Source organism: Gekko japonicus, unplaced genomic scaffold, assembly GCF_001447785.1.
Source record: "Gekko japonicus isolate JY-2015 unplaced genomic scaffold, Gekko_japonicus_V1.1 scaffold304, whole genome shotgun sequence".
NCBI classification, from domain to species: Eukaryota; Metazoa; Chordata; class Lepidosauria; order Squamata; family Gekkonidae; genus Gekko; species Gekko japonicus.
In genome coordinates this window covers 1,258,441-1,278,337 of record NW_015161960.1, presented here as the reverse complement: position 1 = coordinate 1,278,337, position 19,897 = coordinate 1,258,441, and the positions used below count along the sequence as shown (strand labels likewise).

General features: G+C 40.5%; 1 protein-coding gene across 5 annotated transcripts in view; it reads left to right on the top strand.

Moving 5' to 3' along the window:
* The window catches only part of ACSL6 (acyl-CoA synthetase long-chain family member 6), a 61,501-nt gene extending 51,225 nt beyond the window's left edge, over positions 1 to 10,276 (top strand). For all 5 annotated transcript variants that reach the window (XM_015429537.1, XM_015429538.1, XM_015429536.1 and 2 more), the window contains exons 19-20: positions 4,449 to 4,520; positions 10,136 to 10,276. In XM_015429537.1, coding sequence (XP_015285023.1) covers positions 4,449 to 4,520; positions 10,136 to 10,276 — 213 coding nt within the window. The remainder of the gene's footprint in view (positions 1 to 4,448; positions 4,521 to 10,135) is intronic.
* Positions 10,277 to 19,897: the final 9,621 nt, after the last annotated feature.

Sequence of the window (19,897 nt, the reverse complement as noted above, 5' to 3'; positions counted from 1 at the left end):
AAGAAGAAGGTCCTCCCACCCTCAGACCATAGGATCTCCAGGAGAGGATCCAGACGTTTGAGCTCTTCCTCTGTGATCTTTAGGGCATTTGGGCCTTCTAGGGGAACCTCCCCCCCCCCAGGTCTATAGCACATTTTCCTGGAATCACTACCAACCTTCCTTCATCGTCTAGTTCCCACTCAGGCAATATTGGACCCTCCAAGGGTAAAGCGGGTTGCCCAGTTAGAGCTGATGCCTTTCCTAAGGGGGTGGGAAGTCAGCTGCAAGAATTTGACATTCAGTGGGTACAGTATGTTCAGCATCAGTGGGTCCTCTGGGCAGTTTTCTTGGAACTTCAACTAGAGCTCGCCTCACCACCTCTGAGAAGGTTCCTACAGATAATGTTTTCAGTGAGTTCTTCAAGCTCTGACATCTTCAGGAGTTAAGGGCCATAGAATCAGTGACCTCAAATCAGTGTGGTTTAGGTCTATACTCAGTAATTTTCATGGTTCTGAAGAGGAACAGGAAATGGCAACCCATTCTTGGCCCCAGTTTCTGAACTAGTCACTGAAGCTCCTTCAGTTCTGGATAAGAACTCTTTAATCCATTGTAAAAATTCTGAACAGGGGCGTTTCTTTTTTTTTCATAGACCTCACTGAGATATATCTTTACATTCCAAGGTTGACCTCTGTTTTGGAAGTTTTCGGGCCATGCCATTTTTGGTCTGGCATTGGCTCCCAGATCCTTCACCAAATCGATGGTATCATTAGTGGCCACTGTTTACCTTTCACTGGATGACCTTCATCTGAGCAGGCCCTCCACAGAGGACAGTGCTGAGGACCTGCACAGAACACTAATCCTTCTTTGGTGACATGGGTTCATGATTGACTTTGAGAAGAGCCATTTGTCTCACACTCTACTATTAACTCACTTTGGGGGCGGTGATAGGAGCATCGGAGGGAAAACTTTTCCTTCCACCAGACTAGGCACAGGCAATAACTGCCTAGGCTCAGTGAGTTCCATCTCAGCTTACCTTGAGAATCGTGTTCCTTTTGGGCCCCCTTGGGCCACATGATCTCTACCATCAAGATGGTCCCATGGGCAAGAACACACTTGAGAGATCTGCACTGGCTAATTCTTCCCTGGCAGACGTCAGTTTTAGTGAAATGTCATTGGAAAATTCCAGTTTCAAACAAGCGAGATCATCTTAATTTGGTGGTCGAACCCCTCCAGCCTTTTGAGAGGCAAATGCATTCTTCCTGCACCAGAGCTGGTGGCAATGATGATGTCAACCTCGGGGGATGGGGAGCTCACATGGAGTTAATTCATATACAAGGGAATTGGTCCCTCCAGGATCGCTCCAAACCAAGAAATTGGCCATAGTTGCAGACCTTTTCCTTGGCCCTTCATCATTTTCCCTTCAACCATCAAATCCTCATCTGTGGGCATCTGAACCAGCAATGTGTCAGCCAAGGCCCATGTGTGCACCCAGGGGGGCACCAGGTTGAGAAGCCTTTAGTGCAAGCTTCAAGGGTCATGGGGTGTTCAGAACTTCACCTACAAAACATAAGGGCAGATTACATTCAGGAATTGGCCAACAGAGAAATGGATTAGCTTCCCGGATAGGTCTCTGAAGGCATTGGTCTGCCACCAGTACCTCTGTCCAAAGGCAGAAGAAATAAATGCTTTCCTCCAGTCCTAGCCAGAGGGCTTTCTCTATGCATTTCCTCTGATATCAGCTCTCCATCGATGTCTTTGCAAGGTGAAGGAAATGGGTATACAAGTTGTTGGTGTTTCTCCCTTTTTTGGTCCAGAAGACTCTGGATCCTGGGTCTGATGGGTCTGCTTAAAGGGGGAACATTGAACTTTTCCAGTTTCAGTGGTTCTCCTGAAGCAGGGGTCAGTTGTTCTTCAAGTCGCAGGAGTTTCAAGTTAACCACCTGGTTCTTGATTGCAGATCCTAAATCATTTACTGCACTCAGACAAGGTGATTTCAGACTGTTCCAACTGCCAGTGGTACGTCCACTAACATAATCTTTGATGTTTTCCCGGCAAGCCTCCAGTGCTGGTGCACTAGTAGTTGCATGGATAATTTGAACCCAACTCTGAAGAACATATTGCCTTTCTTAGTCTGACAGGGGTCTGTGCCCCAATACTATAAAAAGAGGATTGACAGTTCTAGCCACCACCCTATCAGAGTGTGATGGTCACCCAGTCCCCTCACATATGCTGATTAAGAGATTTTTAATAGGGAGCTTCTCCTCTCCCATCTTCCTACAGTACACAGATTTCTGACTTGGAGGCTTAACTTGACCATTAAGGCCCTGACTTGTGATCCATTTGAGCCCCTTCTTGAGGTTCTTTGAAGGCAATGATTTTTCCTGGTCTTGGTGACTTCAGCCCACAGGGTCTTATCAATAGGAGCCCTCTCTATCAGAAAGGTCCTGTGTGTGTTCCATCGGGACATGGTGATTTTTACGACTGACCAAGATTAACTCGCATGTTCCACCAATCTGAGGAGATCTTCCTCCCTACCTTTGTCCTAATCTGTCACACTAAAAAGAGTAGGGATGGCTACTCTCTCATAGGGCTCTTTGCATACATATATTTAGAGCTAAACGGTGGCCTAGGTCTGATTGGCTCTTTGGGGCATTGGTCACCCCAATAAGGGTAAGAGGGTAACCAAGACTACACTGAGTAGGTGGCTGAAGCAATGTATCCTATTAACTTTCCAAGCAGCCAAGATCCCTCCCCTCGAGGGTATTCAGCCTAATTTGTTAGGACTTCCACAGCCCTGGAATATAATTCCACAGAGGAGATATGTAGGATGGTTATTTGGCCCAGTCCTACCTTCATGTGCCCTACAAGGTAGTCTAGTGGACATCTTTGACTACTGAGGCCACTGAGTCCTGCAGCAGATAATGCAAGAGGGTTAAAGGTGTTGAGGCTTTTTACCCACCCTGGAGACAGTATGCTTTGTTACATCTCCACACATCCGGATCTCCTAATCCTTCCAAGGGAGAATGGCACATTGGTACTTACCGTGAAGGTCCATTCTCCTTGGAAGTGACTAGGAGACCCGTCCCCCCCCCAAGGGAAGTGAAACATAATGGTGCAGAAGGACAGAGATGTTATAGAAAAAGAGAGAAGTTCCCTGATCAAGTGACCGACCTAGTTGTTAGTCTGGGTTGGATTGTGTTGCTGTGTTTGCTAAGTTTTTCAGATTACGTCATGTGCCAGGGGACCTACAAAAGTGTCCGGACTGAAGGGGAGATGGGGGAACTCCTCCCCTCCGGAACAATAAAGCTGTATTTCCTGCTGCCAAAAGTGGAGGGAAGGGAGTTCCCCACACATCTGGGTCTCCTAGTCACTTTGAAGGAGAATGGACCTTCATGGTAAGTCCCAATGTGCCAATCTGAATGGTAGCTGCTATCGAAATGTGTTTTTAATTGAATTGTTTTATAATTTTAACTGTGCTATTAATTGCTTAAATGTTTTAATGTTTTCTACATTTGCTGCCTTGTGGACCCGAATTGGGTGCAAAGGCAGCATAAAAAATAGTTTAAATAAATAAATAAAACAGAAATGTTTCCCAATGTAAGTTCTATGCAAGATGGCCAACTGCAGTGCTAACTAGTAAATCTACTCCACCTGAGTGGGCCAAGGTCAGGCAAGGCCAGTGCCACCTGGGCTGAGGGGATTGATGTCTGTTGAGTGGCTGAGTAGTGTTTCCTGCCACTAATTAGTAATCCATTATTGAGATGGGGGGAGAAATGAATTCACAGGAACAATATCCATGAGATGCAATGATACAATATAGCATTTGCTGTCTTTGGAATGTTTTTTAATAAGTGTGTTCAGTACAAAAGTGGGATTTAATGGAAATCCAAATGTATCAGAAAGTATTTAGAACTCTGAAAACCAGAACCAAGGTGACATGCCAAAAGAAGAATTTAAACCTCCAGTGGACATACGTGGACATATTTATTTAGTACATTTTTATTCTGCACTTCTTCCATGCAGGTTAGGGTGATGTGCATTGTTCCCCACTCCTCATAATAACCTTGTGACCTGGGAGAGGCTGGAGAGTGACTGGCCTAGAGTAACCCAGCAGATTTCAGTTTGGATTTCCTTGGTTTCCCAGATCCTAGTCTGATACTCTAACCACTACAGTCACGGGCTGCAATACAAGCCAAGGAGACTTTTCAGGTCATTCTGTATGAAGAATTATAGTACCGGCGCCTTAGCTAGTACCTTACAGTGTAAAAGCACAATTATGTTAATACTTTGCAAGCTCATGTTTATTTTATTTTATTTAAAAACTTCTTTTAAATATCTGATTATCAATGGAGTCCAAATAAGCATTTCTAAAATATGGAATTATTTTCATTTTAATAGGATTCTTTTATTGCTGGTTAAGATAGTTTCTTACCTAACTGTAAATAGATCCTTCCTGTATTCTCTTTCAGAATCTGAAGAAAGCAATAATGGAAGATATGGTACAGTTAGGGAAGGAAAGCGGACTTTATTCATTTGAACAGGTAAACCAGGAACACGAGTGACTTTGATTATTAGAATCAGATTGAACAACCTCTTTGTGATGAATAGGGAGAGATTTTATCATGCATTATACAACTGTCCCTGTACATCATTCCATTTTGTGGTTAGACTGATGCTACCTTTTTACGTGTATTAAAATACCTGTATTAAAAATGTATGGAAAGTATTGTTAATGAAAGCCTCGTTATGAGAGATAATATGATGAATGTTTTAAAATGCCATTCCACTCAAGCTGACAACAGTATTGGGAAGTCAGCTCAGGCCCTTAATTACCATTCTTGTAGCTGACCTGGAAAATACAGCTTTTCTGCTTGTTCTCCGTGCTTAGACTAATCTCCTCTTGACGTGTACATAGATATTTTTGAAACAGAACTACAGACATCCAGTTGGTAAAGGTTTAAATGGACAAATGCAGTATGCTCCTCCCCTTCTCTCCCCCCCCCATATACACATGCAGATACACAGATCAAATCCTCATTTAAATCTAATCTCAAATAATTTTGCATTGTGTTTCTGTCATTGTAAGAAGCAGTAATAATAATATATCTTAATACTGCAACCATGCCTTAAATTTCTTAGTATGCCTATATGCATTAAGGTTTATTAGAGACTCTTGTAAGTAGGATTCTGGATAATGTGGTTTGCTTCTTTCCCCAAAACTGGTATTTGAAATTCTGCATGAGAAACATAAGAACATAAGAGATGCCAATGTTGGATCAGGCCAAAGGCCCATCCAGTCCAACACTCTGTATCACACAGTGGCCAGAAATACCAGTGCCATCAGGAGGTCCACCAGTGGGGCCAGGACATTAGAAGCCCTCCCACTGTTGACCCCCCCCAAGCACCAAGATGACAGAGCATCACTTGCCCCAGAGTCCCTATCTATATCTTGTGGCTAATAGCCACTGATGGACCTCTGCTCCATATGCTTATCTAATTCCCTTTTGAAGCCGTCCATGCTTGCAGCCGCCACCACTTCCTGTGGCAGTGAATTCCATGTGTTAATCACTCTTTGGGTGAAGAAGTACTTCCTTTTATCTGTTCTAACCTGACCGCTCAGCAATTTCATGGAGTGCCCACGAGTTCTTGTATTGTGAGAAAGGGAGAAAAGTACCTCTTTCTCTACCTGCTCTTTCCCATGCATAATCTTATAAACCTCAATCATGTCACCCCTCAGTCGTCGTTTCTCCAAGCTAAAGAGCCCTAAGCGCCTTAACCGTTCCTCATAGGGAAAGTGTTCCAACCCTTTTATCATTCGAGTTGCTCTTTTCTGCACTTTTTCCAAAGCTATAATATCCTTTTTAAGGTGTGGTGACCAGAACTGCACACAGTATTCCAAATGAGGTCTCACCATTGATTTATATAGGGGCATTATGATATTGGCTGATCTGTTTTCAATACCCTTCCTAATAATCCCCAGCATAGCATTGGCCTTCTTTATTGCAGTCAAGTGGGGAATCAAACCTGGTTCTCCCAGATTAGAGAACATAAGAACATAAGAACATAAGAGATGCCAATGTTGGATCAGGCCAAAGGCCCATCCAGTCCAACACTCTGTATCCCACAGTGGCCAGAAATACCAGTGCCATCAGGAGGTCCACCAGTGGGGCCAGGACATTAGAAGCCCTCCCACTGTTGACCCCCCCCAAGCACCAAGATGACAGAGCATCACTTGCCCCAGAGTCCCTATCTATACCTTGTGGCTAATAGCCACTGATGGACCTCTGCTCCATATGCTTATCTAATTCCCTTTTGAAGCCGTCCATGCTTGTAGCTGCCACCACTTCCTGTGGCAGTGAATTCCAAGTGTTAATCACTCTTTGGGTGAAGAAGTACTTCCTTTTATCCGTTCTAACCCGACCGCTCAGCAATTTCATGGAGTGCCCACGGGTTCTTGTATTGTGAGAAAGGGAGAAAAGTACCTCTTTCTCTACCTGCTCTTTCCCATGCATAATCTTATAAACCTCAATCATGTCACCCCTCAGTCGTCGTTTCTCCAAGCTAAAGAGCCCTAAGCGCCTTAACCTTTCCTCATAGGGAAAGTGTTCCAACCCTTTTATCATTCGAGTTGCTCTTTTCTGCACTTTTTCCAAAGCTATAATATCCTTTTTAAGGTGTGGTGACCAGAATTGCACACAGTATTCCAGATGAGGTCGCACCATTGATTTATATAGCGGCATTATGATATTGGCTGATCTGTTTACAATACCCTTCCTAATAATCCCCAGCATAGCATTGGCCTTCTTTATTGCAGTCACACACTGTCTCGACATTTTCAGTGAGTTATCTACTACAACTCCAAGATCTCTCTCTTGATCAGTCTCTGCCAGTTCAGACCCCATCAACGTGTATTTATATTTAGGATTTTTGGCTCCAATGTGCATCACCTTGCACTTGGCCACATTGAACCCCATTTGCCATGTTGACGCCCACTCGCCCAACTTTGACAGATCCCTTTGGAGTGCCTCACAATCCTCACTGGTTTTCACCACCCTGAACAACTTCGTATCATCCGCAAATTTAGCCACTTCACTGCTTACTCCCAACTCCAAATCATTAATGAACAAGTTAAAAAGCAGTGGACCAAGTACTGATCCCTGTGGTACCCCACTGCTTACACCCCTCCACTGGGAGAACTGCCCATTTATACTCACTCTCTGTTTTCTATTAATTAGCCAGTTTTTGATCCATAAAAGGACTTGTCCTTTTATCCCATGATTTTTGAGCTTACTTAGGAGCCTTTGATGAGGAACTTTATCAAAAGCTTTCTGGAAGTCAAGGTAAACAATATCTATTGGATCCCCCTTGTCCACATGTTTGTTCACCCCCTCAAAGAACATTAACAGGTTAGTGAGACAAGATCTTCCCTTACAGAACCCATGTTGAGTCTGCCTCAATAGGTTTTGTTCATCTATGTGCCTACTAATTCTTTCCTTAATAATGGTTTCCACCAATTTACCTGGTATTGACGTCAGACTGACTGGCCTGTAATTTCCCGGATCTCCTCTGGAACCCTTTTTAAAGATGGGAGTGACATTAGCTACCTTCCAGTCCTCAGGAATGGAGGCAGATTTTAAGGAGAGATTACATATTTTTGTCAGGAGATCCACAAGTTCACTCGGAACTCTCGGATGTATGCCATCTGGGCCTGGTGATTTATCAGTTTTTAAGTTGTCTATCAGTTTTAGGACCTCCTCTCTCGTCACCTCAATCTGACTTAGGTCTTTCAACGCCCCTCCCGAACTCAGCGGCTCTGGAGTGGGCAAGCACCTCTCATCTTCCACAGTGAAGACGGAGGCAAAAAATGCACAGTATTCCAGATGAGGTCATTGGCTTCTCTTACATGCTTATGTTCTTATGTTCATAAACATTGTGCAGTTAATATACTGAGCTTAAAAGAGAAACCTACATGCAAACTAAAAATTACAAGGAAGAACTGCTGTGAGTATAGACAACAAAGGCAAAAGCTTGCTGACTATAAACTCATAGCAGAGAGTGTTGTCATTATTGATCTCTGCATCGTGTTTTTAAACAATTTCCCATGTTGATAGGAGCACTTTTTCTACATATTCCTAGAGTACTAGGATGTAATCAAGGCAGCCATCAGTCTAAATCCCTGATAGGTTATATGGGATGTGGCACTGAAATATGACTAAACATCAGAGGATCCCACTTGTCTTAGATTTTTAACATTTAATACTTGGATCCTGGATCCTTTTCACTGTATTTTCTGTTGCCTGCAGCCTGACAATACGTTTCTTCTGTCATCTCTGTCTGCTGTCAGACATAATATGCTCCTCAGTGACATGTTTTGAAACATCCATACATTGGCTGCTTCAGGTCTAACTGTATTTTGTTGATTTTGGAGCAGCACAGCTGCAAACGACTTTCATGCTATAAAGCCACTGTAAAGCTATTAGCAGCATGGTACCCAGCACCTATGAAAACCAAAACAAGAATAGTATCAAAGTGTGCTCTCAATAGTTACACAAACCTTTCTGAAGACAAACCCATTTTAGTCATTCAAGGCAAAAGATGTACAGAGGTTGGTTGCTATTGTCTGTCTCCAGGGCTTTTTTTGTAGAAAAAGCCCAGCAGGAACTCATTAGCATAATAGGCCACACCCAATAGCAGAAACTAGCATATTAGGCCACACCCCTAACAACACAGCTCATTAGTGTTTTATGCCACACCCCCATGCCTTCCCTTGGCTTGCCACCCCCTTGAAGGGAAGGCAATTTAAACTGCCTTCCCTTGGCTCGCCTGGGCACCCCGTGGCTTTCGGGAGCCCGGGGAAGCCGGCCCTTGGACAGGCTGGGGATCCTTCAGGCCCCCCCTGGCCGGCCCGCCTCGGAGTCGCCGGGGGTGGGTGGGTTTGCTCTCCAGGCCTTCCCTCTGTAGCCTACACGCATGCAGAGGTTTTGGCTGTAGTGGGTGTGGCCAACTCTGAAGCCAGCCAGAACTCCATTCCTGTGCGTTCCTGCCCAAAAATAGCCCTGTCTGTCTCTGTGTAGAAACCCTGGACTTTTTTAGTGATCACTCATCCAAGTACTGCCCAGGGCTGACCCTGCTTAGCTTCCATGATCTGATGAGATTGGGCTAGTCTATAGATAAGGGTAGCCCATATTAAACTCATCTCTATACTTTGCATTTAGCAAAAAACAAATTCATTCAGGTATTTCCAGAATTAATACTTTGAAAAATATCTTAAATAAATTCTACTGAATTACATCAGGGTTCCCCTTATATGAAACAGTATACTGAGCAGTGGGCCTATATACATATTTAATATTAAAACATACGTGGCAATCTTTAGAGCTACAATGGGTGAAAAATGACCATTTTCTTGTATTGGTTATTTCTGCAGTTTCAAAGTATGCATAATTGAAGGGTGGGAGGATCCCAGCATTTCCTGATTGTGAATAATTCTAGAACTCTTTTGCTGTTGCAAATTTGTTTTCAGGACTATTTACAGACTTTATATTTGTGTGCATCATTAAATACCAAATGAAAACAGGGACCATTTTATTTCCTGCTGTGTCTTCCTGGTTCTTAATAATGCAAATCTTTGTTTCAAGATTGTAGATAGATGTAACTAAATTGCTTCATGGTCAATAATTTTTTTTTGGGGGGGGCGGGGGGATTACAAAACCTTCCTGAAACCTTAGTGGTGTTAGGTGTTTTATTAAAGAGTATAGCTAAATTGAAAAAGCAATGGAAATTGGAGTTGAGGGAGCCCGGGTTCTCGACTGACTGAAGGCAAGTTAATGTGTAGACTCAAAATAGCCTAAAGGCAGTTAGTTAAATGAGAATGCAGGAAAAAACCAGAAAAAGTAAAAGTTACATTCTGTGTCCTTGTCAAAAAGCCAATATGTTGGGAAAGTATAGATCTTTTAATGATGATTATAACTAAAAGCCTGATTCTAAGATAGACAGGTGAATGCATGGGACTCTTGTAGGAATGGGCTCATAGGAGAAGAAACACATATTAACCAATATGTTATGCTTCAGTTATTGCATTAGCCATGCCACTCTGTTCAACATCACAGTCCTTTTCAAGAACACACTGCTTATTTTTGTTGTTATTTATTTTCAGGTTAAAGCTGTTTACATCCACTCTGAAATGTTCTCTGTACAAAATGGCTTGTTGACACCTACATTAAAAGCTAGGAGACCGGAGCTGAGAGAATACTTCAAGAAACAGATAGAAGAGCTTTATTCAAGCATCTCCATCTGACACCACAGGAAGGTTCTTCAGAATAATGGACTCTGTAGTGATATTAGGATAATATTGCAAAGTGAAAAGCCGGAAGGATGCAGTTGAAATAAAGAAGCACCTGCCCTTTTCATGTGAACTTTCTGTTGTCTGAGGACACCATCACTGAGTCCTTTACCATCTAGTTCTAGTTTCTCTCATTGTAATGGATGCTCTAGAAGGTTGCTTAAAAACGTACTGGACAATCATTAAGCTCTTTACATTCTACTCCTTGAAGTATTTTACATTTACATTTGTCATTAATGCCCACAGAAATTCCCTAGTAAATGGGAAGGTAAAGCAGATTGGACCTGCCTGTTTTATATTACACTGTCTGAGCTCCTGATTGATTCAGTAATATGATGTAGAAGGTTTTCAGATGTCTCTGTGGATGGTTAACATTATGAACTCTTTAGAAATAGGAAGTTCTTGCCCTGGTCCACAGGTTGCCACTGCGCGCTCATACATTTTCCCTGCGCTTGCCTAGGCTTTCATTCCAGTTGCGGTTGAGTGGATATATGGCCAAGAACTCACTGCCACTGAACTCTTCCAGGAGACGTCAGACAGAGACTAGTAGTCTACCTCAAATGTCCTTTTGACTAATGATCAAACCCTGATCTAGAACTTAAAACTGAAATTGTTGATTGTTCTTAAAGAGGCAGCTGTTACGTTCTGCAAAACATAAATTGAATTTAGTTTGATCAATCAATTCATTAAAGAAAATTGATTTCAAACGTACTTTATATTAGACTTAATGGGGCATACTGGATTAATACTCAGATGTAATTAAGAGAAATATTTTAGGAATTTATAGGCTTTGAATTCTTAGTATTTCTTAGGGAGGATATCTCCATTGCTAGACTTACAGATATTGAGGGTTGTGAAATGATCAAGGCATTATAGGCCTGTGTTTTTTACCTTTAGGGAATTTGTGTTGTGGCAGCTATCAGATATCTGCAAGACTGAATGACAGCTAGTCTAAATATACTGCATAATTTTACTGCTGTACTCTTAACATTTCATTCCAGCCATGTTAAGAGCAGAAATGGGGCTCTGAAACAGAGCTTCCTGCTCTGCACCATTTCAAAGTCAGGAAAGATTCCAAGTCTCAACAGCTAGTTGGATGCATTACTAGCTGTTAAGAGCCTAGAGCACAGCCCCTTCTTCAGTCTTCAGGGCTCCTTGATCCCAGCCATCATGGTGGCATCAGCTGCTGCTTCTGCTGACAACCTTGGCTTGTCATTGGTTACCTAACCCATGTCCCCACTTCTTAGTCTTTCCAGTAGATCACTAGAGTGCTTCCCCTTGCTTGATAACTGAGCATTGATCATTGCTTCCTCAGTGGCTTCTTTCCTACTATTACTGTATAGGTCTCATGCACAGCTGAGGGTTCCAGCCATCAGCACTTTACCTTCCAGGATTGCTTCATCTGTATAGGCACATCTGAATGAAGTAAAGACCAAGCTTCAGCTGTATTTAGCTTTAGTAGGAAAATTTAGAGCAGGGTGGAGGTGAGGGAGGGACTGCAGAGGCACTAATGCCTGATTCCAAGTCTGTGAAGCCCAGCTCTCCTCCTGTCATGTTAAGGCAACAAACCTGAGAGTTCTTGAATAGTATGGTTGGACTGCTGTGGTACAATGCCTGGTTTTTGCCATGAGATATTCCCTCATTGTGAGGCCATTGCTTTAAGAAGCTGACGTTAAGTTTCTCTTAGTCATTTAAGGTTCTTAAATGTGGCAACAGAAATCGGTGCCTTTCTGGTGCACCTATTTAATAATTAACTTTTGCTGTATAAGAGTTACAAAGGCTAGGAAGAGCCATTCTTATATTTTTAGGACCCATTTCCAACCCACAGCATCTCAGAATTTGCCTAAATAAATGTTCAGTGTTTCAATGCAGAAATTACTACTTGCTCGAGACTATGTACAATGTTTAGACGTTCCCATGTGGACATAAAATAAGTCATTAACTATTCAGAAATAGGTGTAAAATAAAGATTTAGAAGCATTTGCATATAGAAGGATAAAACGCTTTCCAAAGCAGGATGTTATGTAAATGTATTACTAGAACTGAAAAGGGATAGCCATGAAATTTCATGCTTGAAATTGGGACACACACCCTGTTCAGATGCTTTAAAATCTTCTAGATGGAACAACCTATGCAGAAGCAATAATTCATGACTCTGTTGACTGGTGTTGCCATCTGATGGGGTTTCATATTGCTACCATACTCGTGTGTGTTGCTGCCTGGAAGTGGGGCCTGCAAGTGTGGTTGTACTGGGTCATATTTTTACTCCCATGTGGCTGTACCACTTTACTCCATATGAAGAATTTGGGGCATCTGTTGAAGGTCCCACTCTTAAAGAAGCAAGCAGTTTTGGACTTCTTTCACTAGACCCACAATCATTTCTAAAATCATCTACATAAGTATGCTACACAATATCCTGCCTATACGGAGCTGCTGCTATATCAGTTCAGTTGGGAGTGGAGACAAACGTTCATTTCCTTTCTTATAAAACTGCCTAGTGCAAATTCTAAGGTAAAAAGACTAAAACTATTGATCGAAATGTCTCATAAAATAAATTAAATTATCGTATGGTATAGTGTGTAGAATAGCCAGGAGATCCTGAAGGATTGTTTGGCTGCCTGAAGCTGTTGCTCTTTTTTTGGCATCACTAGGTGGTGAGCTATGTTTTTTTTGGTTGAGAGTGCTGTGACTTGCCCAAGGTCACCCAGCTAGCTTCAAGTGGGGAATCGAACCTGGCCTTCCAGATTAGAGTCCACCACTTTTAACCACTACACGAAGCTGGCTCTTTAATGTCCCACACATTTCCTGGAACATTCTGTCTAAAGTCTGACTGAGGAATTAAGCAAGAAAAAAGATTAATTGAATGAACAAGTTTTTATACAAAGCTGAATTTATTAATATCTCTTCCAAACAATCAGGGTTAGAAAAGGCTGCATATTTTATATCTGATGTAGTTATTTCTGGTGGGTACAAAATAGGGGTGTTCAGTTTTTCTGTTAACTTCTCAGTTGCCCAGCTGGTAAAGGTTTCATTTAAAAAGTTGCAGCCTCCAAACAAAATAAAATAATATAGCAAAATATAACAACAATGGTGGCAAGTCTACAGATAAACATCTATGAAAGGTTTCGAAATATTTAAAAATATGTCCATGTGTAATTGTTGTCTGTATGCCATACATTCAAATGTTGATAAGGTTGCAAGGTCCTCAGTCATTGGATTACCGGAATCATTTTATTCTTATATACCTGAAGATCTCATTTTCTATTGCTGTTTTTTTCTGTAGTACCAGTGCAAAACAATGAAGGAGGATCTGATTTAGTGTCTTCTTTCTACCTTTCCACTATGGCCAGTAGCTAGATTGACACTTGAATGTCAAGCTGTAGCTTTCTAGCAGATAATAAACACACTGATTTTCATATTTGGATGGGAAATCATATGGAAGGGGTTTTCCCCAAAAAACAAGATTTATGTAGTACTTGGAAAGGATGATTTATAATACACATTTATGAGAGTTGTAAATAATGGAGAAAAGTGTCACACAAATTAAACTAACATGTTATCCCTGTATAATTGGCACTTGTTTTAAAAACTGTTTGTTTGAATCTGTATAGAAGTTCATCAGATAATAGCATTTAATTCTTTAAAGCAGTCTGTAGGAACATGCTGGATACAATACAGCCAATGTTAAAAATTTACAAATCCCTTTTCTTTGGGCAAGTAACCATGAACTTATATTACTCCTGAAATTAAGTTTTGTTGGTGTTTTTTACATTTCCCTTTTAAACTTAAAAAGACTTTAAAGGGCTTAACAGTGGCTGGATCATGACCCTTGTCTTAAAATAAAAAAGCCCCCCCCCCCCCCGGTTGTACTTTTTAATCTTGAGTAATTTATTGAACCCATGTAAGGCAATTCCCACTAACTATAGCCTCTGAGTGTGTATAATGTTCATAAACTAGGTCCTGTTGTTTGCAAGAGGAAAAAGGAGCAACCTAGAGATGTTAAGCAGTATAAGATCCTGTTGTGACAAGGCAAAGTGAGGAACCAATGGCTTGATGGATTACTGTCTTTCTTGTCACTTGCTATCTGTTCCTAGAGATGGAAAATACTTGAAAGTCAGTCTTATTAAACTCAGTGACATGGAATGGTATGAAAGCAATTTAAAACTTACTTTTTCTGACACTAATGATTAATGTTTAAATATTTGGGCAGGAAGATAACATGGAGATGGCCCAAGGAATGAATTTTAGGCCTTTCAATGTTATATGAGATGAATCCTTACAGTTCCACCATTGTACCTATTCCCTATGAAATACATCATATTTCTAGGTAAACACACATAGACTTAACATGTTGTTAGAGGGATGCCTATGAATGCACAAATGAGTTAAGCCAAAGGATTTGAATTTAAATTGACCTTAAGGCTGCCCGCACTAGAATATAAATGCATGTGGTGGAATATACTCATTCTTACACAAATGGCACACAACAGAACATAGTGTTAGATAACCGAAGATGGGTAGAATTTTTAGCCCCAGCACTAATCACTTGATTATAAAAAGTTGTTGCAGTCAACACCAGCTAGTATGAATTTGCCCAGTGGCATCAGGTCCAATGGACCAAGCCATGAAGTTATGCCAGGAGGCAGTTAAACCAGCACAATGCTTAGAATCAGGGCAGCAATCAACTAAAAGGTTCAGTCTGATCCAAATCCCATACTATAATGAAAAAGGAGGAACTCAGCATCAACATCACTGAAACCAAACTGATGCAAATTCAGAATTTTGGCTTTTAAAACTTCAAAAGGTACCTGTTCATCACATATGTATTATTGGAAGAAAGTTCTTGACCTTTTTGTGGCTCCAGTAATCTGATGGTAACTGAAGAAGCTCTACATTATGTCTGCCTACAGCAGGAGCCCACTAAGCACCATGGTTCAGCTGGTGAGCACATTAAGGACTGGAATCAGAATAAAAAGGTTCTTCTTCAGTCTTCACTTTACAAGACAGGCTGAGGAATTTCAGACAGACGATATAATCCAGAAGAGGAACGGTTCCCAAACGGTTTCTGGTCTGTCATTTCAGACAGAATCGTTTTAGAACCGGTTCCCTACCGGAATATATTTGTAATTTCACACACAAACGCTTCTGTCCCGTTTAGGAAATGGGGCTGAAGCATTTTACCTGTAAACCACTTCCAAGTAGTCTTCAGTTTCTTCTCCCAGTTCCATTGTGCTTTTTCCCGCCTTTTTTTTTGCCCGCGTGGGAGATCTCTGGGTGTTTTTTTTTTAAACGTTCGCTTTATAGCGTAATAACGGTGTAACGCTATAATGCGACAGCATTATATCAACCCCATCGGAATGCCTGGAGTGTTGTGTTGTAGCACTATAGCGCTATAATGTTATAAAGCGAATGTTCAAAAAAAAAAAAAAGCCGAAGATCGCCCGCGTGGGCGAAAAATGGTGGGGGGAAAGCGGTGCAGTCTGAAATGGCAAACTGCTTCAGATCCAGCTCTTTACCGGAAGGGGAAAGCCATGTGTGAAATGGCAGCCCTATACCAGTTTACTCACAACGGATCAAAAATGGCTTCAAAACGGGTTAAAAAGGGTAATGTGAAATTCCTCAGGATTATCAAAACATCCAGTACCTAGTTGGGGAAGGTGCTCTAGAACCTGGCATGTTTTAGTTAGAAGAACAGAAATGTTTAGAAAGATTTGTTAACTGAAGAAATTCACAGCATTTTAATGAGTTATGTGCCCATTGTTGTAAGAAGAGTTGAGCCTGGTAGACACATGCATGTGCATCATTTAGATGACTTGCAGTCAAATGTGGGACCTTTATCCACAGCATGATGTTTGGCAATACAGAAGTTTTATCTGTGATGTTAAAGCTGTTGTAACTGTCTCACTACATCAAAGACATCACTTCAGATTGCAGCCACTGACTGGTGAAAACATACATGTGTAAACTTACCCTAGGACTAATAAATGTGTAATTATGGCATTTTGTAACAAAATCCAAGCATTTCTAAAGATTAAGAGAACATTGCATAACTTTACATTATGAAAATGCTCTGCTAAAAGAATAGTCTTCCCATTAAAATACAAATGAGCTAAAAAGTATGGAAGGGATTTTTTTTAAAAAAATCACCATAAGGACTGAATCATATTTGAAGAATAACCCTACACGGAAATATGAATTATCCTGATATTCTGTATGAAAAAAACAGCAGTTCCTCTGCAGAGTAAATATTTTTACAGCACTTTGTTGGCAATGTTAACAGTACAATTGTTTTTTTCATGCCTTGGACTTTATTTTTATTGCATATATCAGAGAATAGCTCTAACAGTTTTCTAGGAATGAAACAAATTAACTTGAAATGATGACCCTCAGTTTTCCATGTGTGAAAAGCACAAATCTGTGATCTCTATGTAAATAAAATGAATGTACACTTTAAAAGAATATACTATTTTTGCATGAAATCTGACAATTTAAATAATTTGCTGATGCCTCATAGAAAATTCTGGAAAATATTTTGTTCAGAAATGGTAGTTCTTATTTTTAAATGCGAAGCAGCCTGTGCAGAAAGAATCACCCCAAAACCAAACAAGGTATTTAATGTATTGTAGAACTTACCTGAATGCTAGATGGAAAACTTAATGGATGGTATCCATAATGTTGACAACATGCTAACACTATATAAGTAGATTCAGTGCTGATGGCTTAAAATGTAATCCCCACACAATGGATCATCTTCAAAGAGATAGTGATGGTAGGAAGATTTCTCCCAGTTTGAAGTTGCCACCAATACTGTTGGTAGAAATTGAACTAGACACCTGGCCCTTGCCCCACTGAAGAATTCCCGCTAGCTAATCCTTTCTCTGCCTGGCTTTGTGGACTGAATATATATTTAATGTCTTTAAGAGTGAAATTAATAAATCCCTGCTGTTGCTATACAAAAATTAAATGAAATGAAATTTTACCTCATTTTGCCTTGAAAGTGGAATTGGCTGCAGTTTCAACACCACAACAAAGAAAGAGGGGGTATTTTAGTACAAATAGTGGTGGAAGTCAGCTAACACCCAAGTGACAGAAGAGTGTATTACAGGTCCATGCCTCTAATCCAGACGATGGAAGAGCACTAAATGAGCCACTATGGGATCTGGATCTGGGAGACCCAGGTTTGAATTTCCACTCTGCCATGACAGCTAACTGGGTGATCAAAATAGAGGAAAAGAGAATGATGTAAGTCACTTTGGATTCCTACTGGGAAGAAAGGCAGGGTAGAAATAAAGTACATATATAAATAAATACATCCGTTTACACTTGAAAAAATTCCAATAGATATTGCAATGGAAGTTCCAAAACTGACTATAGTTACCACTTTAAAAAATATTTTAAAACCCACCAAAAACAAAACAGGCAATACCAGGGCCAAAATAGGAACAAATAATTGAGCAAAGTAATTGAGCAGAAATTGTATCTGGAGTCTTGGGCATAATTGAAGGAATGATGACAACATCAGAGGGTGGTTTGGAAGTATCTCTATTTATACAGATTTCCTGTAGAGCTGGAATTCTGCATTTCTGTTACTAAGTCAAATATGGGTATGCATAGATGGATACCATCCTTCCATGTCGAATTTTTTGAACTAAAAACATGGAAACCAATTAAAAAGGGTCTCAGGCTTTTCCTGAGTGGATTTTCATTCCACTTGTATGAAATTTCTACATTGAATGTGTAATATATGGTGACAGTTGCCCACTGAGTAAACATGGGGTGGCTACAAGATAAAGCATTAGTCATCACTGGCAATGTTAAGATGAAGTTACACCATTATTCCATTTTTTAAAAAGAATGACAGCTACAGTACCCCAAACCTGTCATTGTGAACTTCTGGAGTAATTTGTGAAAATACTTTTAATTTCAGTGGGATTTGTTTGGTTTGTTAATCATGTTGAGTTTTGTTTACAAAGAATAATTGGTGTTATTCAGACTGTGGGCTTGACAGAAGATGGGACAGTAAGCAATACATATCCTTCTTTTAAGGAATCCAGATACAAGGGAGCATACCTCTGTAGAAGATAAAATTTGAGCAAATGAGCTTTCATTAATCCTGTTTTCTGCTTCTGCAAGAGGGTTGGAGGCACAGGAACGCTATACTCCTTTGCCCTGGTTCACACTACCTACATTACAGCAAAAGCTTCTTATGATTGGGAAGAAACTCTGAAGTCACATATACATCACCCACAACTGTCACCAATTAGGATTTTTCTGTGAGACAACAGTACTTCAGTTCACTCTTCATTTTATCCCTTGTTCTGCCATGCACACTCAAAATACCATTTTTGTACATATAGTTTATTTTTTGCTGAAGAAAAATGAAGGGTCTGAAACCTATCAAAATGTTTAAAATCATGATCTTCACTGTAATCAAATGGGTTTTTTCAGTTTTGGTATTTCCACCTGTATACCTACAATATAAAGATGCAAATATGGAAACATTTTATAAAGAACAGAAAGACAGTCAGATTTCTTGAAATCTGTCAACGCTCCTCTTAACTGACAAAATAGTTTATAAATCCTTTATTCCAATGTTCTGTATGATCAATAACCAGTCATTCGAAAATGAGTGCCTATACTAAATCATGCTGGGTTTTGTTTTCTAAATGACCAAAGGAATAATAGAATCTAAGGTCCATCACAGAAACCTTTAGTGAATGTTCTGATTCAAATCTCATTGAAGACAGTTATTCAGGAGCTTGTGATGATTTGAACTTAACTCTTGTTATGAAATTGGCAGTAACCAAATGTATGAGCTTGTTTAACATGAACCAATAACTGGAAATGCATAGTATTTTTTTCAGACCATGTGTTTAAAATAATAAACTTGAGATAATTATACCACTTATTTTTTTCCACCTTTTGTATGTATTTACTGTCTCCAGTTGACAGGCAGTTTTGTGTTAATACATGATGACAACATTTTCACATGGTCAGATGAACAACATTCAGAAAGACAGGTGCTTTAAACACTGGAGAGCTCATACAGCTGAAATTGTTATGTTATAGTGTAAACCTCATTAGATTATTTATGCTGCAACAAAAGCAGATTCCTGTTTCTGCCCCATAAAATGAAACAAGAATATCCAAGAACTCAAAATGGATGAAAACCTACATGTATATTTTATTACACATGTCTCAAGGCTTGTTTTTACTTTAACAAAGTCTTTCTTATTGCATTTTTAATCCCACCCTTATATTCTTATTGCATTTTTAATCCCAGTATATTTTATACTCGCAACTCTGTATATTAGCTTGAGAGAAAATGACAAAAAACACTGAGTTGAGCTGCACCACTATGGAAAACATACAGAAACAAGAAGTGGGATCCGCAATACGGAGGGGGGAGTATTCCCCATGGCTCCCGGCCTGCAGAAGCAGGAGGAGCTCTGCAGGAGGAGGAAGCGGCGGCGGTGGCAGCAGGTGAGCCCAGCAGGCGGGTCCACCAAGCCTGCCAAGCCTTCTCCCCCCACCCCCAGCACCAGTGGTGAAGCCTGAATGGCTCACAGCTGCTGG